Source organism: Oculina patagonica, chromosome 14 (assembly GCF_052425735.1).
Source record: "Oculina patagonica isolate OP01 chromosome 14, crgOcupat, whole genome shotgun sequence".
NCBI lineage: Eukaryota > Metazoa > Cnidaria > Anthozoa > Scleractinia > Oculinidae > Oculina > Oculina patagonica.
This window is the reverse complement of record NC_135771.1, coordinates 667750-689960: the sequence shown is the minus strand read 5'-3', so window position 1 is coordinate 689960 and position 22211 is coordinate 667750. Positions and strand designations below refer to the sequence as shown.

Here is a 22211-nt window from a genome sequence, read left to right as displayed (position 1 = left end):
TCCAAGTAACATTGAAGTTGTACAGCGTTTTTCAAGTTTGCGAATCTTTTCATGCTCAATGATCGCAAATCAAGAACGTTCAGATTAATAAACTCCAGCCTTTTGTAAGAAAAGGATGCAGACTGATTTCTAACAGTTTGTGTTATTCAGAGTGGCAATTGTTCAATCGTGATAACATAGCAGAATTCATTAGTATGGTATTCATACCCTCTTATTCCTAGCATGCTAAGGGTTATCCTTGTTTCTTTTAAGACAAAGAACAGGGATTGAAGAAATAGTAAATACTGATCTTCTCCTGTTATTTGTTTGACAAGTTCCTACACTTAGTCACTCTGTCCTTTGTCAGAAAAAATATTTGTCAACTTACCGATCAACTCTGTGACCTATAAAGAGTTGAAATAAATTTAAACAGTTAATTTCCGTGTTAATACTAAACGGGTCATGTCAGGAAAACACCTCCATTCCAAGAAAAACAGCGTTATTTTCAGGCATAAAATTTTAATGAAGACGCCTTTAATACAGCCACATGTACATCGTATAAGCCAAAGGAATTCGATGCAATAGTTATTGTACCTCTTACGGTGTTGTGTTCTAGACTATACTATAGCTAAACAATATCATATTCAATATTCAGTACTTAGCTAATCGGGGAGGACGAAACACCGATAAGCTTTGTAGTATATTTTCTGCCTTCTGGTCACTATTTATTGTTTAGATGAATTAAATTATATATTGTATTCTTTTTTATTACTTATGTGGCAAATAAAAAAAATGAATAGAAAAAACATAAGCGCTTACGTTTCTGGCTTCTGACTACTGAATTAATTATAGATCCAATCAACAGCAAGGTAAGGACTCCAATCACTGGTCCATATATGGCATCTTTGCTGATCTTTGTCTGATCTGCCGGAACAGCAGTTGAAAAAAAAATGTTTTCGCCAAAAAATCAAAATGTGTCTCTAGCTTCACTATCGAATTAAAAAAAAAACATTTTGATTTTGTTGTTTTTGTCTTTTTTATAGTGATCATGCGCTTAGCTTCGAGATAGCTAGTTTACAGGCTTGCCACTGAAACAGAGGAAACAAATAATTTAAATGAACATAACAAGGTTAAAAATCCCAACTGGCAGGAGGCCGACCAGTTGGCTATATGCAAAGCGTGACCGAGGATTTGAATTCGGGACTAGCTACCGAGAAACCAGCGCCCTAAACCAGCACCAGCGCCCTAAACCACTCGGCTTGCCTCCTTTGCGTTGTGATTTAAAAAAAAAATATTATCGTAATGGACACAATTTCTGTCAACACAAAAAACACTGCTCACTGCTCTCCACATTGAAGAGCAAAGAAAAAAGTATTTGAACAACTTTTGATCACCGATTATAATGGTGAGAAATGCACATGCAGGATTCGTGTGTGTAATTTACCTGTGCTCTGAGATTGTTCATTTTCTTCATATTTACCACCTTCCTGTGACGGTCGTTCAGTTATTGATGTCTGTGGCTCTGTCCTTGATGTTGTTACTTCCAGCGTTTGCAATGTTTAAAGAGTAATAGGAGGCGATGACGTTACTTTAGGGGTTTGTGCGCTCGTAGGGGTGACTCTGGAATCTAGTTTTTAGGAATAAAAATTCATTTTTTAATCAGAAAGTTTGACTGTTGGTTATTATTTGGTAATTACATAGCAACTCCATAAACAAACATGACCCATCATTATTTTTATGTTTACACGTGTCACACGTGTATTTATTTGCCTATAAAAGACAAGTTGCATCGAGTTCTCTGAAACACAGATATGTCCAAGATTGAACGCTAATGAGATGCACGTTCCTCGTGACAGGCAAGTGTCCTCATTAATAAAAGTTCACCAACAACACCAAATTCTGTCAAATATGAAGTAATATGGAAATGTCAAATAACACAGTCAAACATGAAGTACTAATTAAACAATACTTGCGTTCAATCCTGGACATAAGTGAAACAAGTCAAATAAAATCTCAATTTTAAATGCATACCTCGTGGTATAGTGCAAAAAAGCAAACGATTTAAAACGATCAAAAATTGAAGCTTTATCATATTTCCCACCTTCCTTTGACGATCGTTCAGTTATTGTTTTCTGTGGTTCTGTTCTGGATGTTGTAACTTCCAGCGTAGTTATTGTTTTAAGAGTAACAGGAGACGATGATGTAGTCACTTTAGTGGTTTGTGCGCTCGTAGTGGTGACTCTGGAACTTAGCTCTATAAAATAATTCATTTTTAATCAGAACGTTTTTCTGACTAAAGGTGGATTTCCACTGACGCGTAAATATTTACGTACGTAAAACGTGCGTAAAAAAAGATACGTAGGCAAATTTCCACTGTCGCGTAAAAAGTAGTAAAAAGCGTTTCCTTTTTACGCGCGTTGAACGTGCGTAAATGCCCGCCATACTGAATTATCAAGTTGGTGAATAGAGTGCGTGATTGTCGGCCATATTGGAGGAGTGAAACAATAAATTGTTTTTCCTTTGGGAAAAAATCATTAACATTTTTATGCAAATATCTTGTTGTTTGACTCTTCCAACATGGCTGCCATGAAAACACTTTGTACCACACGCTAGAAAAAGAAATGCGTGAATATGACCAAGAGGCATTTTATAAATACTTCCGAAAGACACCATCAAGTAAAAGAAGATTTGAGGCGACCTTCCCGGATTCCCGGTTCAAAGCCTACGTGACCTGACGCCAGGCGTTTTCTTTCACTACTGCGTTCGTGTAATTTGGTTCTGTAGCCAGTTCTATAGATTATTTCTTGAAATGTTCAGACTTTCTCGATGAGAAGTGTTTCTACATCTGAATGTTTTCCCAAGTAAATCGTTGGGCGATTTAAAACAAAATGGTTTTCCACATGGTAAGTGGTGTCATGTGACGAAATCCAAAAGTATGATTGGGTAAATCGTTGCGTAACCGCAGACAGCCGCGAAAAAAGTTGAACTCGGTTCAACTTTTTTCAAAACCCTCCAAATCGCTACGTGCGTAAACGTGCGCGTCACGTGCGTAAATACCTGGAAAAAAACGTGGCATTGGAAATTGGACAACGTAAATTCGACGCACGTAATCGCGCGCGTAAAATTTCATTTTGCGTACGTTTATAATTTTTACGCGCGTTAACGTGCGTAAACAAAAACGCGACAGTGGAAATCCACCTTAAAGGTGATCATTTGATAATTTCATGCAAAGGCTATAAACCAGCACTTTTATTTATTTGTCAGTAACAGAAAAATTGATTTAAGGTTTTTAAAACAACAACTAAAATGTAGATAACCCGTCTGAAAATAAGAGGGTTATCTGTTAGATTGAAAATAGCAAATACGAGACGAGAGTAACAATAAATAATAATAATAATAATAATAATAATAATAATAATAATAATAATAATAACCAGTAAAAGACAACCATAAAAATGAATAAAAAAATAGCTCGTGGTACAATTAAAAAAACACTTAACATAAAAAATCTACAGCTTTTTCATACGTTATGAACAAGACTGCTAACACTTACCAGACTTATTAACACCAAAATATGAAGCGCTGAAGCCGTTGAATGGTCCCGTCTGATTGTCTGACTTGAATATTACAAACATATTGTTTGACATGGAAAATATTCCTACACTTGGGGGAGGATGACTTCCATAAAATACTCCCAACACCTCCCCTGTTGCATTTGCTCCATCATACACGTACAATGCATCCGTATTATTCTCATTTTGCAAACTAAAGTTTGTGAACATTAGGTGAATGTGTGGCGTTGTATTGACCATGATGCTCCAAGAGCAGTACTGTCCATCCGGGTATTCTTTTGGATAATTTGGTGACTGAAAAGTGCCATTGTCTGCTGTTAGAGTTTCATTACATCCTGAAACAAGAACACGAGTTTTTTATTTCCATTTCCTTTATTTGCTAACAAAGGACACAGACAACCCAGCAAACATTCAAAAGTTAAACAAAACACATGAAACCTGCACTAAGCCTAAAAAAGCGTAAGTAAGCGAGCCACGTTTGGTTTTGGTTTCACTTGTTATTGGTTGAGAAATAGCACGATCACTAATCACTACAATAACTTTATTAACCCAATCCCAAAAGGCTTTCCACTAAGCGTAGTAGTGCAAAACCAAAGCTTATTACTTTCGACACTGACGTGAAAATCGCTCTAACTCGATGTCAAGAAATTTGATACACACATCGTGTGAGGTTTGTAGAAATGTATGTTTTCTCACCTCGGTAGTGACAGTAGTAAATGGTGGGATGTATCTTCCCAGCCTCGTGCGGGTACGCCCCAGTAACGCCGTCGCCGTTGTTCCAGTCCTCTGTATCATAATATATCCATTCCACAGTAGCCATCGCCCATTTGACCATTTGGCATTTTGCTGACTCGTAAGCCAGCAGGTAAAATGGAGATTTAGCTGGGAGGAGGACAGGATCATCTTTGTCTCCGTCTGTTTTGCAGCAAAAATATATCCATGTGTTATGGTCATATCTGCCATCAGGAAGTGTCCCTTCATAGTTATTGCTGTTCCATTTATCTTCATCATCCCAGAAAACATCCCCTGATGTCAAACCTGGGGGACACTGACGTCTTCCTTTATAAATACAGTATTTGCCTGCAAAAATAATCCCGTTGCAAAGTATGATGGAATATTTCCTTTACTTCTATCGTGATGAAAATACGAGAAAGATGTAAATGAGTCACTGACAACTCAAGTGACAAAAACTACCAGCAGGAGTCGAACCTATGACCTCTCGCACCCCGTTCGGACGCACTACCGCTGAGCTACAGGAGACGCGTGGGAGCTAGGCCATATAGAGTCCATATACCAAGGTTCAAACGTAACAAACTAACTTTTTATATACTGCTGGGTTTAGTTCTGTAAATGAGTTTAAAAACAAGTATATGCACTGTCACAAAATAGGGGTTATATTGCACTGAAAGAAAAGCTTGGCAACCACAAAGGAATTAACACGAGCTGGGGAATTGAATCAACGAAATTGTGTGTGTGACCCTAGCCTGGGTTGCAGACGGACAAAACCCCAGTATAGTCCTTCTATACCGGGGTTTTGTTCGTTTGCAACGCAGGCTAATATGACCCCGGGACATGACTAACCTTGTGGCCAAACCGGTCTGTTACCGTCGTCAGCCAGCTGATCTTTAATACAGAATGATCTTTTTACTTTCGTGTTATCTACTATCCCATCAAGGTGGAACTCCGGTGATCTGGTGCTGTTTGATGGTCTGCCATGTGTGGACTGGGATCGCCATCCCTCCCTCCATACAAAGCCGTCTGACCAAGGACAACCGGATGCAGGTTTAGGTATCCCATATGTTCCACCCGGCCAAGGAATGGATTCTGTTAAGTTTTTTTAGAGGCTTTAAAGTGATTTCTCAAAACTAAAAGTTCTCATGGAATATTTTTTGAAACTTAACTTCCCTGATTGGTAATCAAATTAAACTAGTTATAACTTTTTAGCTATTGTACTAAGAAAACTTTTAAAACCGCCATTCATAAAAAAACATAAGGCAGCAACTTATGAATGTCTTCTACTGTTCGGTCAAGCCGGCACAAGACAAGGAAGTACGGATTGGACAGCGAAATCCCGATTTCTCGAACCTCCAAGGGAAACGCCAATTGCTTCGAAAACTCGAGGATAAAATGGCAGTGTTCTACTGAGGGTAAAGCGGCCTTCACACGACAAGCTAAAGTTGGCAAACTCATGTTGGCAAACTCATTGACAAGTTGGTGTATGTGAACGACGCAACAACAATTGGCAAACAAGTTGGCAAACTGTTGGTGAGAATAGAGACAAGTTCTATTTTGTCGCCAACAGTTTGCCAACTTGTTTGCCGTTGTTGCGTCGTTCACACACACCAACTCGAGTTTGCCAACAAGAGTTGGCCAATAGTTTGTTGTGTGAAGGCCGCTTAGGGAAACCACATTTGGTTCGAGTTATCAGAAGGTTCAAAAATTGAGGGTTTAAGAAATCGGGATTCCACTGTATAACAATTGCAAGTTACCTTAATTGCCAGCAAGGTCGTTTCCATCTTCCTAGAAAGATCGGGAAAAGATGGCGATTTTTCTAGGAACAATCGAAGCGACTCTGCTAGCGGGATAACTTCTCATCATTACCGTGTTTGAGATTCTGGTTCAGCTAGCCGAGAGCTAAAAACGTTTCTACAAGTAGACAAAAGACTAGCCTCATCAAAATTAACGTGATTTGATCCGTTGTTCTAAGCGATAAAGCATTGAAAGCACTTACCTTAATCACGCAACGTCACAGGAATTTTTCACCGGAATACTTGACAATCAACTAAGCAAATAGTCGGATGGGTAAAAAACTTTCATACACACATGCGTGTTAATATAATTATACGTCGATTCTAAATCGTTTTCCTTATAAAAATCGAGCAACCTACCAAGTTAGAATCACTTTAGTACTTTTAGTGCTATTCATAAACGTAATATTATAATGCAATTATGTACAAGAGCAAAGTTAAAATCTTCAAAATGGCTGCGCATATATCATCTTAAAGACTTTGCATGGGGCAAATAAACGCCAGATTCTTTAGCTGTTCAAGATGATAGGTAATAAAATCGTAGCCCTGTTCAAGATCCCTTATGCTATACTTTGTCTAGCTACAAGTTCCTAGTTAGGCCTGTAAAGAGGGAGTTCCTGAAGTTTAAAATAATCCGCGAGTTATATCTTCGATGCGTGCTTTTTAAAGTCGATATCACAAATTAACAAATTAGTTCCCGGTATAATGCCTACCTGATGATTCCAGGCTGTACATCAAGGTTATCGAAAATAAAACTCGCCACAGAAGCATCGCATCCATTATAAGATCATATCAGTGCAACATCCAAAGAAAAAATGAAGGATATAGTGAACTACATACCAATGACTTTTCATCAGTTTCTCGGAACTGTGAAGCGTGTTCTCTACAAATACTGAACGTCATCAATTGTTTTACAAAGTTTGTTAATCCTAGAAATTTTATTCCAAATAAACACTCAGTCAGAAGGTCGAAGAGGCCTGGTTAAATTTATGTATTAAGTTTATAATGTAAGTCTTCTCCTTAAGTGAACGTAAATGTCGCAAAAGACCTCATATCTCAACAACAGGGAGCTAAACTCTGAGCAAATAACCTGTAGCAGTCGATGACTCTGCGTGTGCGCTATAAATCTTGACACATTTTTATCCGTCCTCTGCAAAACAACAACGTGAAATTACCAAATTCGTTCTAATTTGGAGAGCGGGAACCACATCAGTGTAAAACGTATGTACAAACCCATGGCACAATGTGTTTACAGCTTTTGACGGTGGAGGTCAATTCTAACACCAAACACTGACACCGGTGTGATGCCGGGGTGTGATGGTGATGGTCTCCCAACTGAGCTATGAAGCCACACATTGGGATCAGGTCATTTTTGTGGGTTCTATCTTTCCCCTGAAGTACGAAGATAAGAAAGGTGTTTATTTCCTCCTCCTTTCGATTGTTACTAAATGTGACAGCCCTGTGATTTGGTCAGTGTACGCCAGGGCAAGGATTGACGAGCCAGGAAAAAAATTGAATATTAGACTAGTTATGACCTGAAATGGGATGAAGAAAGACATGTGCAGCCCAGGGGAGCTCGAGGTACTCTGTATTTTTTGGGTGGGATGTGCCGCTGGGACTCCAAAACCCTAACTCTTTACTAGACCATGTTCAGCTGCTGATTTTGCAGCCTTATTCTAGACTAGACATCAAAATTCCCTACCGTAACCACTGCATCATTACAAGTGTTTTTGTAAACAACGTCGCCGCGATAATTTTCTTTGCGTTTATAGGAAAGTCTTTTTCTCTGCCGAGTTTCTACTCCTATTCTAAATTATTCATACTACTGATCAGTTTCCCGGCAAATGATACCCTATTCTAGACCAAAACTTTCTGATTTCTATACCCTATCTCGGACGAAACTGCTTGAAATCCATACCCTTCACAGCGGCACATACTTATATAGCTCATATAAATGAGTGCCCCCCCCCCCCTCGGGATGTGCAGCGCCGTGCTGAAGTGCCGAAATAAGGTATAACAGACACGAATGACGTGGCAGTCAAAATTATGTCACGGTATATTGAGTATTTTTATGACGTACAAAGTTGCCTTAAAGTCAGGAAAAACCTCAAAATACAAGTTTAAATGGTAAAGAACACTGTAGAGATCGTAATAAAATAAAAAGGAACAAGGATTGTTTGATTGAGGTAAAGGTATATTAATATTTAAAAAAGGATGCAGAAGCTACAAGACCAACACGTAAAATCTTATTTTTAGTAAAGCAGGGCTCGAGACTAACTTTTTTGTGAGCTAGTCTCTTGGTTAGTGACAGCTTTGATTTCACTAGCCAAAACCTATTTTCTACTGGCCAGAATTCTCTTGAACGCTAACTTAGATTTGGGCAGAGACACTTTGGCGTCTTCACCAGCTCTGTTATCATTATCTGTAGGGTTAATTTTAGGTTACCTTTTGGTAATTTCAGCTTGCCCAGTCTTTGATAATTTTATACGTGACGACAGTATAATTGTGAGTTCTGTTCTCTCGGAGTCCATTTTTATGTATGGTTTTCTTCCAATCAAATTCGTAACATTTTAACTAGCTATTTTGGCTACTGAAAGCCCAGAACCTACCAGCCAAAACTGCATTTCTACTAGCCTTTGGCTAGTTCGCTACCGTTAGTCACGAGCCCTGGTAAAGTACGGTCCAACTTCATTTCAGTCATCATTAAATTATAGCACAGAAAGGTAACATTGACACAAACTAGTGTTATTAAAATGTTATGTTAATTAAAAATTATAAACAACTCCTGTAATTAATAATTACTTTAATAATTAATGGAAATCATAGCAATATTTACATGGAAGTAGATTGAGAACACCAACAACAACTCTTGACTCAATACAAAGTGTGTTTACTGTGTTGGTAAAACAAAAAAAACATATATTTTATCTGGAGGTTTTTGCAACTCACGATAGATATTGTATTTCCAAAACATGTTTTGTAAATTGTGAAGTGCTGTCGCCTTTTGGAAAAATGTAACTTGCTTTTGCCTTTTCACAGTTTAGGTAGTCACTTACTTTACGTACCGTGGTCGCTCCACGGTGAACGTTTTGTCTCTTTTATCCACTTTGCAGGAAAAAGTTTAATGACTACAACGGCATCGTAAGTATTTAAAGATCTTGGCTTCTTGTTAGTGCGATCCTATCCTATCCTATCCTATCCTATCCTATCCTATCCTATCCTATCCTATCCTATCCTATCCTATCCTATCCTATCCTATCCCTATTTTACCTTGCACTTGCAGTAAGTGATCATTTAATTTTAAATACTCAAACTCTTAGTTAAATGAACGTTTTTCTTGATCAGTTCGAACACTAGTTATGTGACCTCCTGGCTTCCTTCTCCATGAGAAACTGCAAAAACAAGATGAGCACGTGCTCAGTTTGATCGTAAGAATATTTCTTTGATAGTTAGAAATCAAATATACTAAGGCCAAATAAGAATAATGTGCTTTAGGAAATCTTTATAGAAAATAATATTTGAACTTGATCCAGTAATTAGCAGGTTTTGCTTAAACAGTTTTCGAGGCCAATACAGCGGTTTTCACTTGAGTGTCGAAAGTAATTCGCATTTGCTTTGGTTTTGCATTACTTCGCTCAGTGATTGGTTTAGAAATCTCGCGTCACATTCTCGACCAATCAGAACTAAAACCAAAACCAATTGTGACTCGCTCGGCTCGCGCACGTTTTCCCGCGCTCCGCGTCGGCTACATGTATTTGCTTCGAGTTTTGATTGGTCCACTGGATTGCCTGTTCCCTTTGTGATTGGCTAGAGTGATTACTTTGGTTTTTGTTTTACGACACTGAATTGAAAACTGCTCTATTATATGAGTCCATTGCTTGTAATAATTTTATTTTCAACAAGAATACAAATACTTATAAACGATGCCGTGCATAACAAACAATTTTGCAACGATCTAGAAAACTGGTTTTAAGATTTCTACAGAAGATCTGGCCTATTGTCATATTATTTATAGCGTATGGTGCTTAAAAAGTATACTGGTACACCCGCTAGGAATAAAAAAAATTGTAAACATTACCAGCTCAACGGTCTTTCATTTGTATTCAAACACGGTAACTGAGTAATAATCTTTAAAATGGAGAGTGTAAGAAGGTTTTGATTCTTACTTATCATAATTCCGTATTTTCTTCTGAAGCGGTTGATTCCCGGTTTAACCTGAAACCAACAAAATATTATGTACTTATTGACTGAGTGGGAGGGCCGGACGGGAAAATATTTGGCTCGAGGTCAGGACGTACGGACCGAGCGCAGCGAGGTCCGTGCGTCCTGACCGAGAGCCAAATATTTTCCCGTCCGGCCCGACCTAACTCAGTCAATAAGCATTTTATCATATGACCACTGAATTTTTTATTGTTTTTTCTTTCGTGGATGCAGACGCGGCGGCCCATTTCGCGCGCATTTTGAAAAGCCAATGGTAGCTCGTATAATTTGTTGGGGAAGCAAGTAAAGTGCATTTGAACTGCGATGTGCGTGCAAAGTTTTAAAACTTCAAAATTGTCAACCAAATCGCTGAGTTAAGCTTCAATCCAAGGAGATTTAAATCCGACTAAATTCCTCGTACAGGAATGCAGTTAGGAGGAATTTCAAAGGAAACGTTTGTGAAGGACTACAACAAAGAGTTTGCACGACGTTTCGGCTAGTCATGCTCGTCTCAGCGAAGACTGAATTTAACCTGATTGAACAACTAAGCGACGTTTCTTTTGTCGAAATTCACAGTTGGTTTGAACGAGAGGATTAATTAATTTTCCTCCAAGAAGGATTTTGGATGTTAAAAACAACACTAGATCATAATCTATCAACTACATGAAGACTTGTTAAGGGATTGTACTAGCAATTCAGGATTTTGCTTCGCTTCGTTTCCCTTCGGCTTCAAATTGGTTTGTTTACCACGGGTCGTAGATTCATGAACGTCTGCTGTTGCTGCTTAGTACTTGCATTCGTTAGTTCATCGACGATGTTGAGCTCTGCATTAAAGTTGATGTCCAAATTGTGCTTAAAATGCTTCGTGAAAACAAGCGGAAAACTGTGTCATTGATCAGGTTAGTCGCAAACAGGTACTCGCATTTTGTTTGTTGTGATTTAAAATTTCCGCAGCCTGAGAAAAGAGAAATTTATGTTTACTTCGCATTGGCATTTTTTCTTCAATGTTTATCATGACTACAAACCAGGAAACGTCTTTGTCCGATTATGTTGGTTTTTTTACGGCTTTTATTTCGATTTTATTGTTGTTGTCCGGAGTATTTCTTCATCATTTGCCGAGTTTAAACACGTTTTGTTTTAAATTTTTGCGCCTGCAAACTACATTGTTTTCTAGATAGTTAAGTTTTAATAAACATGTTAGACATCAGTTTGCTTTTTAGAAAAATCTTAACTATTACTCATCTGAATTCAAAGCTGTGGGATCAACTGGTTCCAATTTCGGCAGTAGCGGGGCCGTACGCTTTTCTAGTAGGGCCGTACGGCTTTTTCCGGCCCTGCTAGAGCGAGGCGTACGGCCCTCATACGGGACTTTTTTTCATATGGTTTTCCAAGGAAATTGCGCGCGGGTCCGTACGGGTCATATGATAAAAGTATTTAGATACCGGGGGCTGAAGCATTTGTATATTTTTATTGATATTTATATCTTAATGTACTTTTTAATATTTTATTAATTATTAATTATATTAGTTCCCCTTGTCTTTATACTTAATTTTAATTACTGTCGTGCGCTTTATACATGAGCCTCTGGCTCGGATAGGGAGGGCAACCTAAACGTTTCAGAAGGCAGTAATTCGGCTAAACAACGCATTTTAATGCCTTGCGAAATCTGTGGCTTATCTTCATTGGCATTTTATTATTTCTCTGTAAAACAAATTTTGCAAATACCTTATATAAATTGCATCGTCTTGTCCAGGGAGTCTTTTACACTTTTTCCTACACAGAAACAAACAAATTAATAGATACAGGGCATGTATTTTGAAAGAAGCTTGCTATTAAGTAAATTAAAGTACACACGGAATATTGACTGTCAATAACCTCGAAGTGGTCATGACTTAGATGGCATACATCTAATAATTACAGTTTAAAGGAAACACTGTTTAGTGTAAAAATATTTAAAATTACACTTCAATTCTTACAATCCAAAATGAGTTTATTTCCTCTGGTGATGAGCTAACCCTTGAAACGTCGTTTTCAAAACCAAATTCGCGGATACCTTATCATGATCACCTCGTTGTTGATCAATTATAAAGGGACTGTAATTTCAAAACCTTAAATAAATACAATACGTATCGAGGTTATAAAATTGGTCGATACGTGTGTGGCTATATCGCTATTACCTTTTGCAATAACATATTCCAGCTGCAACAAGAGTAGCTATAAAAACAGCAGACACCACTGGAACAACCACTGGTACCACATTAAAACCTGGAAAACGTACGATAAACAAAAAGTACCCTGAGTGAGCAATCAGTAGGAATAATTTTATCTATCAAGCCTGGGGCAGAAAGAGGTTAGCATTCCTACTTACTGACATTAGCAAAAATTAGTAAAAAATTAGTTGTGCTGTTTCGTGAATTGTTGAACGAAACGAAGAGGAGAAAAAGAAATCATTACTAATTTGGATCGTCTGAACTTTATAAGTGTAGGACACTGGTAATAGGCTGTGCATACAGGTACTGGCCAGACCGTGGAGATGTGTCGTGTGACCTTTGCATTACGTGGTTTATAGGATATAGGTTTGTTACCTTTTTTCTGTGGTTGTTTACTATCATCTTTTTTTCCACCTTCCTTTGGAGGCCCAGATGTTGACTTCTCAGCATTCGTTTGTGGGCTCGTGGTAATTGTACATGGCTCTAGTTTTGAGGAAAAGATGATATCACTTCGATTTAAACAGTAATGAATAGTTATCACTTCTAAATTCTATCGACCATTTCTCTTGACCAATGAGGGTGGGAAGATTTGGCCAGTTTTTTGAAACCGCTCATAACAGAAGCTGACTTCGATTAAGCCATATTCAGTGACAGTAAACAACACACATTTACGAGGATTCAATAATGCATTTAGTGCTTTGTATTCTGCCATGTGTGGTTAGTTGATACCAAACAAGCTTAAGCAATCTGAATTTAGAAATGCCTCCCATACGACAATTAAATATTCACATTATATTTCATCAAGAGTTACAAGAAAGACTAAATACAGGCCCATCAACACTAACCTGACTTATTTACACCATAATATGAAGCTCTGAAGCCATGGTAAGAACCCTCGTTGTCTGATTTAAATATTACAAATATCCGGTTTGACGAGAAGCAGATTCCTTCCTTTGGGGGCGGGTGACCTCCGTAAAACATTCCTAATACCTCCCCTGTTGCGTTCTCTCCATCATACACATAAACTGCGTCCGTGTCCTTTTCGTTTTGCAAACGAAAGCTTGAAAAAACCAAGTGAATTTGTTGGGCTGTATTAACCGTGATCCTCCAGGAGCAGTACTGTCCATCCGGGTAATTTCTTGGATAGTTTGGTGACTGGAAAGTGCCATTGACTGCAGTAAGGGTTTCGTTACATCCTGAAAAATAGTTTGTTTTGAATTACCAATCCTTCTGGCCACTTCATTTTCCTTGACCAAATTTACCGTTTTCAAATATTTTATTTAAACAACTGTATGCCATGAATTTCTCCCTTTTCCGTCTCTCTCCGTCATACCACATAATGCATTATAACAATATATAAATTAAGTGTTAGAAAATGGCAATAAAGTTGTTTTGTTAATTAGTTTGAGTTTTAGGCAACAGCTCTATGCAATGAACCTCGTTGTTTCATAATTCTAAGGGAGCGCTTATTCCTTTTTTATCGATACGAGGGTTAGAAGCACGAGTATGGATTTTCATGCATAGTAGCAAACAAAACCGTTAGATATTACACTTAAATAGAACACATAAATATAGCATGAGTCTGGGCCTCGCCTGTTCCCAAAGAAATAGATTCGCTCCAAACGTCAAAACGTGAGGTACTGGACAGGTCTTTTTATTTTTACCATATTTCTTTGGCGGCCCATTAGTTGTTGGACTCCACGGCTTTGCTTTGGGTATTATTTTTTTTTTCATCGTATAATAATCGAAGATGAATGCGTCACACCTTTCCTCTGCGGTCCTTTAGTTGTTGGTGTCCACGGTTCTCCTTTGGGCGTTGTTTTTATCTCAGCAGTGGTGGGATGTGAATGCGTCCGGGCTCCCGGGTTCGTAGAACTAACAGACGATAAGGACGTAGCTTCCGGAGCATGTGTAGTGGATAATGGCATGATCTTTGATGCTTTTACAGTCGTCGTAGTAAGAGTAAGAGAGGACGTCACGCCCTGAATTTGCGTTGTTGTAGTAACAGTGGCTTTTAGGGCTTTTGAAGTCGTAGAAGTAAGGACAGACGGTAACATTTTTCCCGAGACTTTTGTAGTCGTAGTTGTAACAGTAACCGATGGCGACACTTCCGGGATGTGTGAGCTCGCAGTCTTGACACTAGGAACTGTAGTTTTGACCGGAAAAGTAAGTTAGTTAACCAGATTTGCACTACGGTTAACGTTGAAAAGTTGTTATACTTTCTATATTCGTAGTACTAACAGACGACAGTCGGTGTTTTCAGCCTCAGCCTTCAGCTTTGTCTGATAACACACAGCTGGATATTACGGGAAACCTCACCCAATCATTGTTTGAAATTCAGTTTGAGCGAATAGTCAACGAGGCGCAGCCGAGTTGACTGTCGTTCATAGAAAACGAGGGCGAGTAGTCTAATTGTTTTAGTAGAAACTCTAAACTGGTTGCAGTACAAAATCTACTATTTTATATATTTTTAAGCCAAAAATTAAGAAAAATCGCGCGCGCGCGCGATCGTGTTCTATTTTAACAATAGAGTGTTTCTGTCGAGGAACTATCGGCTGATAGTTGCCCCGCGGAAATTTGATGTTCTTAAAACAAATATTAGCCCGAGAAGCGAAGCTTCGAGGGCTAATATGAAGAACATCAAATTTTCAAGGGGCAACTATCAGACCGATAGTTCCGAGACCTAAACACTCTATTGTCTTTATTGTTCACCACTAAATTTTCTTCCGCGCGCACATACAAAAACAAGCATCGTGAATTATTTTTACTTTTCAGGATAAAAAACGCAATTGAAAGCCGAAATTAAAAAAACGAAACAAAACTAGACGAGAAACCCACTAAATGCAGTGAATTTGGTTGGGTTTTTTTTGTCTGCAGGCAGCTTGTTTACTAAAAACGGTCACGGGCGGGCACTATCGATCCGGGCATTTTTCACGGGAGGGCACTATGGGCTGATAGTGCCCTCCGGCGGACGGGCACTATCGCGTCACGTGTTCAATTTAAACCAATCAGAATCGGAGAAAATTTAGTGGTGAACTATAACTGCGAATAGAAAACAATGCAAGAACCAATCACATTCGCGGATATCCAATAGAAAACGACTGAGTTTTTACTAATGATAGTAAAATAACACACATTTATGAGGATTTCAAATTATTGCTTTGTTTTCTGCCATGAGTGGTGACGCGAAACCAAACAAGCAATCTAAGTTTAGAAATACCTTTTTTAAAAAATATGTTAAAAGAACATTCATCAAGAGTTACAACCAAGACTAGTATACAGGCCCATCAACACTAACCTGACGTATTAACACCATAATATGAAGCGCGGAAGCCATGGTAAGAACCCTCGTTGTCTGATTTGAAAAGTACGAATATCCGGTTAGACGAGAAGCAGATTCCCTCCTTTGGGAGAGGGTCACCCCCGTAAAATACTCCCAATACCTCCCCTGTAGCGTTCTCTCCATCATACACATAAACTGCGTCCGTGTTAATCTCGTTTTGCAAACGAAAGCTTGAAAACACGACGTGAATTTGTTGGGCTGTATTAACCGTGATCCTCCAGGAGCAGTACTGTCCATCCGGGTAATTTCTTGGATAGTTTGGTGTCTGAAAAGTGCCATTGACTGCAGTAAGGGTTTCGTTACATCCTGAAAAATAGTTTGTTTTGAATTACCAATCCTTCTGGCCACTTCATTTTCCTTGACCAAATTTGCTATTTCAACTGTATGCCATGCATTTCTCCCTTTCCCGTCTCTCTCCTTCATATACGCATAATGCATAATAACAATATATAAATTAAGTGTTAGAAAATGCAATTAAATGTGTTTTGTTAATTTAGTTTGAGTTTTAGGCAACAGCTCTAAGCAATAAACCTCGTTGTTTCATAGAAGCGCGAATATCGATTTTCATGCATTCGACAGTGGCTTTTAGGGCTTTTGAAGTCGTAGAAGTAAGGACAGACTGTGACATTTTTTCCGAGACTTTTGCAGTCGTAGCTATAACAGTAACCCATGCCGACACTTCCGGAATGGGCGAGTTCGCAGTCGTGACACTAAGAACTGTACAATAGTTTTGACCGGAAAAGTAAGTTACTTAACCAGAGAATTGTACTAAGGTTCTAGGATTCGTAGTACTAACAGACGACAGTCGGTGTTATCAGCCTCAGCCTTCAGCTTTGTCTGATAACACACAGCTGGATATTACGGGAAACTTCACCCAATTACTGTTTGAAATTCGGTACATGCTTTTTCCCGCATTAGAAATGTCAAGTTCGCTAAACCTAATGAACAGCAACGAGAACTAGGGATATGCCGCGCTTTCTGAATCGCATGTTGCCATATACACTGAAATGAAAAGCCAATACGAATTTAGATGTGCTTCTCAATATAAATTAATTGAATTTTACGGATAAGAATACGGAAGCAAACGATAACACTTACCTGGTTTTTTACCAGCATGGTAAGAAGCGTTGAAGCCTGTGTAAGAGCCAGTCTTGTCTGATTTGAATATTACAAACATCCGGCTTGACGAGGAGTAGATTCCTTCCTTTGGGGGAGGGTGACCTCCGTAGAACACTTCCAAAAGCCCTCCTGTTGTATCATCTCCATCATACACGTATACCTCGTCAGTGAACCTCTCCTTTTGCAAACTAAAGCTTGAAAACACCAAGTGAATTTGTTGTGTTGTATTAACGATGATTCTCCAAGAGCAGTATTGTCCATCCGGGTAATTTCTTGGATAGTTTGGTGACTGAAAAGTGCCACTGACGGCCGTTAAGGTTTTGTTACATCCTGAAAAATAGGAAAATATTCGTAGTTGTTCTTTTGAAATATTTGCTGCTTTTGTATTAGGAGCTTTTAGAGGGTCTATCTCCTTTGTAACTGGTACTGGAAGGAAGCAATTCTTTATTATTTGCAAAAGAAACATGCCCAGAAGCATACGTCTGGACTTACAATTTTCTTATATTAACTTACTACAATAAAAAGTTACTAACTAAAAACCAACTAACTAACTAAAAACTAAACACTTGGTGAGCCAAGTACTGTAATAATAATAATATTATTAGCTAAAGAAAGATTGCAAAGTAATTCGTACACTGTGTTTGTTGTGGAATATCACTCGATGTTTTTGATTTTTGATTTTTTGGAACAATTTCAATGCAGTTAAGTTGTCGTTTTACGAAGCAAACTGTGTTATTTCTAATTTTAATATATCAAAGCTTAGTAGCACAGCTCGCACTTAGTCTAATGCATGTTTTCTTACCTTGGTAGTAACAGTAATAAATGGTCGGATGCATCTTTCCGGCATTGTAAGGATAGGACCCATTTCGTTGGTCGTCATTGTTCCAGTCAGTCGTAAAATAATATATCCACTCCAGACTAGGTATCGCCCACTTAACCATCTGGCATTTCGCTGACTCATAAGCCAGCAGGAAAAATGGAGACTCAGTGGGGAGGTAGATAGGATCGTTTTTGTTTCCGTCAGTTCTACAACAAAACTTGATCTCTGTGAAATGAACATAACTGCCATCGGGAAGCGTTCCATCCTTGTCATTAAAATCAAATTCGTCGTCATTCCAGAAGACCCATCCTGAAGACAAACCTTCAGGGCAGTGTTCGTTTCTTCTATAAATACAGTATTTCCCTGCAATGTACGAGATTCATTTTACTACCAATTTCTTAAGGTTTTATTTTATCATAAGATTATGAAACAACATGTACAGTAATAAAGATATGGCAATTGAATAGAAAATACTGATAAAGGTACTGTTGAATCTGTATATTTGCTTTCGTATTTCGAGTTAAAAGACTCGCTTAATTAACAATAATATATTAGACTGCATGCAAAAGCTGGCGTAATAAGCTCCTATAAAACCAGAAAAACATGTATGTTGACAAAATTATATATACAATTTATCCGCATAAATAAAAAAGATATAGCTTTCTGAATCCTGTATTCTACAGCATACACACAGCGTCGACTATAGGCGAAAATGCGATGATGGCACAACAAATTGAATCGCAAATTGCATCATCTTTAGTTATTTCTGGTGAGTCCAAAATACAGTAAATTATACATGACAAAAACGGTGACAAAAACTTATATTCCCAGGTGAACAGTAAAGCTAGGTGAAGAGAACATCAAACGACATCAAAAACACCAAGTAGCTCTTTTTGCATGACGATGAATTCATACGTCAGTATCATTTGCAAAAGCAGAGAATTTGAAGAAAAGAAATAATCAATCAAATTACATCAATCTGAACTGATAATAAATTATTTCTTAAATTTAAAAATGAATAGATGAATTACATAATTTAAATATTAAAAAGAAATAATTAGAAGAATTCATAATTTTTTTTAGTAACTTCTGTAGAAGGTCAATATTTTCCTTTAAAGTCATCCCTACGAATTGAGTAGGAAATATGAAATTTAATTTTATCTTCATTTTGATAATATCCACAGGGTAGGGCCGAGTCTATTAACCCTCGGGGATTAGTATCTACTAATTTTAATTTTTAGGATATACCTATTGGAAATTTCACAAATTCTTTCCCTTCATTGAGCTGCATGTCTTTGACTAACCTTGCGGCCACGTGGGTCTATTCCAGTCATCAGTGGTTGTATCTTTTATACAGAACGATCTATTAACTATGATCTTAGTTACTTTTCCATCAATGTGGAATTCTGTTGACCTTGAGTTGTTTGACTTGTTTCGATCATCATAATAATTTGTATCCTGAAGCCTCCATCCCGTTCTCCAACGAAAACCACCAGCCCGAGGACACCCGGATACAGGTTTGGGTATCCCGTATGTTCCAGCTGGCCAACGAAGGGATTCTGCAAATCAATGGTACAGTCAGAAGAAAGTCGAAAAAACTTTAGTAAAAATAGGTTATTTCGGGACACAAAAAGGTCGAAAAGTGTCAAATTATGAAGTTGGCTGGCTATTCTAAAAAACTTTGAGATCGCTTGTTGTTGAGATCACTTCGTGTGTATATACTAAAACAATTATTCTTTGAAATCGAGGTGAATAGCGGCAGAATAGCGGCAGAATATTCACCTCGATTTCAAAGAATAATTGTTAATTATACTTTGTATCAGTTATAGTAGAATTTTATTGTCTACGTCCATTTTGTGCTTTTTCATGAGTATTTGTTGGATGCTTAAAAGGAGCACTTGAGAATCTGGATGTAGTTTTTCTGAGCCTTGTATATGTAACGATTGTAATTTGCATTTTTTAACGTAAATACAATCCTGTTCTATGTGCATAAGTAAGAATTCGGGTATTTATTTGTGCATTCAGTAGCCTAGCTGCTGGTCCGTCATCACCAATCACACGCTTATCAATATAAATTCACGCAAAACCTAAATCATTCTCTTGCTGGACCTGAAATCGATTGGATTCGGCATTTGACTAATCGAGCGATCGATACACATTGCATTTAGGACTGAGACCCCTACTTCATTTCAGCTTTCCTAGAAATTTCAGTGGAATTTACGTGATGTCTAGGAAGGTTAGTTATAAGTCGAACTCTAATCGTCAGAGAGACATTGTCGCGGAAACTCCATTTCATTCCATTGCCGCGGTCGCCATATTAAGTTGGAGTCGATTTAACGCTCGATATACCTTCCCTTTAGGCCAATTATTGCTCTTTCCTTAGTTTCCTTTCCGAGAATCACGCAAAATTTAGTTAATTTTGGTCTTCTGGTTTCCACTGACCTTTGCGCAGCGTTAATAAGAAAAAGCTCGCGAAGGCCTAACAACCAACTTACCATTCTTTAAAAAGTGATACGCGGTATGATTTATCAGTTATATTACCGTAAAGTTTTATATTTTTTTGGAGGTCGTTACTTTCAAGCTCTTTCCATGTATATTTATCAAGTATCCATTTCACCCTCAGATTATACTGTATTTTATGTTCTATTGTACAATATTACGATTGAGCTGAGCCGTTATTGCTCAAATAATTATCAAAATACGTGGAATAATGATGTCAAAAGAGCAATAAAGTTTCAGTTTCGAGCTACGATTGTTTATGTTTTTTGGCGTGTGATGTCTGTCCAATCTCCCGTCCATGCCTTCAAAGGTCGATATTGTATATACTTACCTGATGACTGTAGATTAAACACGATGATTGTCACACATAAAGCTTGCCACGGCATCACGATCACCTCCGCAGTCTCTGGTTCTCTGTATTGCGAAGTAATGATCAACACCGCAAGCAACAAATTCCATAACCAAGCTTTCTTACGCCATGATAACATGCTTCGGTTTCTCAGAAATACATGAAGCTCAATTTACATGACTCCCAACATGCATAAATGAATATCTTACAAAGAGCCCTGTGACTATCTCGTCAAATAAGGACCTCTCAAATAAATAAACGGCACGCAATGCATGCAGAAGCCATGGCGTTTCCCAAGGGGATCTCAAATAAGTTTTAGGAAATTTGTCAAAAATTTATTTCTTCTTGTGCTTAACTTGATCTCTATTCACGTCTCAAATATTTCTGTAGTTATTTAATAGTTCCCATCCATGTCTCTAGTTCCCAGTGCTCTTCGGTCGGTGGGGTAACGCAGAGGGGCAATGACGTCATAGCTTAAAAAGACCCTTTCCAAAAAGAAAACAATGTCAATCTTATCTGAATCTCACTCGATTATATTTTTTTGTTTTACTTTGCACGCTATGCCGACTAGAAACACATGGAGATATGTGATGTCAACGTTATGTAATTGTAAATGTAATTTATTCACAAAAGAGCTCACAGGAGCTTGTTAGGACATGTGAGTGCATCGAAGATCGAATTTGAATTATTTGGAGTGTTGGTTTTTGTGGAGGGAGGAAAACCGAAGAAAAACCCTTGGAGAAAGGACGAGAACCAACAAGAAACTCAACTCACATATGGCACCGGGCCGGAATCGAACTCGGGCCACATTGGTGCGTGGGAGGCGAGCTCTCTCACCACGGCGCCAACCCTGCTCCCAAAATTAGCCCATGGTCGAGGTTTTAAGTAGTCGTTTATGCAACGTCATTAGAGAGTCCACTAGACGCAGTACGTGAGGCTTAGAAATGACACACAAACATAACGACAAATGGACATCTCTTCCTACTGCGTGAGGCCGAGGTGGCTGTAACATAATATCATTAATAAACCACTGAATGATATGGTCACACGACACATCTCCACGGCCCGGCCAAGACCTGTACGCATGCGCACAGCCTATTACCCGTGGAGTGGCAGCCATGGACAGCTGTTTCGTCCTTGTAAGGTCTCATCAGCATGGTTCCATATGGAGCTGGGGTTTATAGCAACCTTCGGGTTCGCCTCTGGAGTAAACGGCGGGGTCTATGATCTTATGTGAGACCCTTCCTGGCTATGCCATGCTGATGAGTCCTTACAAGGACGAAACAGCTGTCCATAGCTGCCACTCCACGGGTAATAGGCTGTGCGCATGCGTACAGGTCTTGGCCGGGCCGTGGAGATGTGTCGTGTGTTCATTGCATTCAGTGGTTTATTTATAATATCATTGGCAGATATTTTAGTTAAGGAAAGCTCATATCTTCTGTTTCAAACGTCTGGTCAAAAATTAAACTTCATTCGGGAACCTCCAAGACTATGAAACTAAGGCGATGATCAGTTTATTTTTATTCTGTTTCATTTAAAGAACAATGAAAGCGTTAAACATCCTTTGTGTTTGCTCTCGTTTAATTAGATTA

At 38.4% G+C, this 22211-nt stretch overlaps 2 protein-coding genes across 5 annotated transcripts in view; both read right to left on the bottom strand.

The window, feature by feature from the left end:
• Window positions 1–20805, bottom strand: part of LOC144637399 (scavenger receptor cysteine-rich domain-containing protein DMBT1-like) — a 53105-nt gene extending 32300 nt beyond the window's left edge. The window contains exons 1-12 of one of the 2 annotated variants that reach the window (XM_078496465.1): window positions 20602–20805; window positions 19076–19330; window positions 17754–18134; window positions 16931–17281; window positions 15788–16138; window positions 14255–14635; window positions 13335–13685; window positions 12865–12972; window positions 12457–12544; window positions 12005–12052; window positions 10246–10294; window positions 8118–9471 (exon numbers count right to left, since the gene is read on the bottom strand). In XM_078496465.1, the coding sequence (XP_078352591.1) occupies window positions 10249–10294; window positions 12005–12052; window positions 12457–12544; window positions 12865–12972; window positions 13335–13685; window positions 14255–14635; window positions 15788–16138; window positions 16931–17281; window positions 17754–18134; window positions 19076–19330; window positions 20602–20758 (2517 nt within the window). In that variant the 5' untranslated portion in view covers window positions 20759–20805 and the 3' untranslated portion in view covers window positions 8118–9471; window positions 10246–10248. Of the gene's footprint in view, window positions 1–8117; window positions 9472–10245; window positions 10295–12004; window positions 12053–12456; window positions 12545–12864; window positions 12973–13334; window positions 13686–14254; window positions 14636–15787; window positions 16139–16930; window positions 17282–17753; window positions 18135–19075; window positions 19331–20601 lie in introns of those variants that run through there. The other variant, XM_078496464.1, reaches the window with a different exon arrangement.
• On the bottom strand, window positions 53–6951 carry LOC144637424 (uncharacterized). Of its 3 annotated transcripts, XM_078496489.1 has the most exons (8): window positions 6793–6951; window positions 5133–5375; window positions 4248–4631; window positions 3533–3886; window positions 2081–2233; window positions 1424–1606; window positions 799–903; window positions 53–383 (listed from the first exon to the last, which is right to left on the bottom strand). In XM_078496489.1, the coding sequence occupies exons 1-6, from the start codon at window positions 6857–6859 to the stop codon at window positions 1539–1541; spliced, it is 1269 nt and encodes a 422-aa protein (XP_078352615.1). In that variant the 5' UTR covers window positions 6860–6951; the 3' UTR covers window positions 53–383; window positions 799–903; window positions 1424–1538. The 3 variants fall into 3 exon arrangements, with proteins under 3 accessions (XP_078352615.1, XP_078352614.1, XP_078352616.1); XM_078496488.1 differs by lacking the exon at window positions 53–383 and having other exon boundaries at window positions 447–903; XM_078496490.1 differs by lacking the exon at window positions 53–383 and having other exon boundaries at window positions 447–903; window positions 5157–5375.
• Window positions 20806–22211: the final 1406 nt, after the last annotated feature.

Excerpts from the sequence above, each read along its gene's own strand:
- LOC144637424 (XM_078496489.1), bottom strand. The coding sequence starts at position 6,859 with ATGGATGCGATGCTTCTGTGGCGAGTTTTATTTTCGATAACCTTGATG. Across the intron at positions 4,632-5,132 it reads CAGACCGGTTTGGCCACAAG|GCAAATACTGTATTTATAAA; the intron begins GTTAGTCATGTC and ends TTATTTTTGCAG. Across the intron at positions 2,234-3,532 it reads TTTTGGTGTTAATAAGTCTG|AGCTAAGTTCCAGAGTCACC; the intron begins GTAAGTGTTAGC and ends ATTATTTTATAG.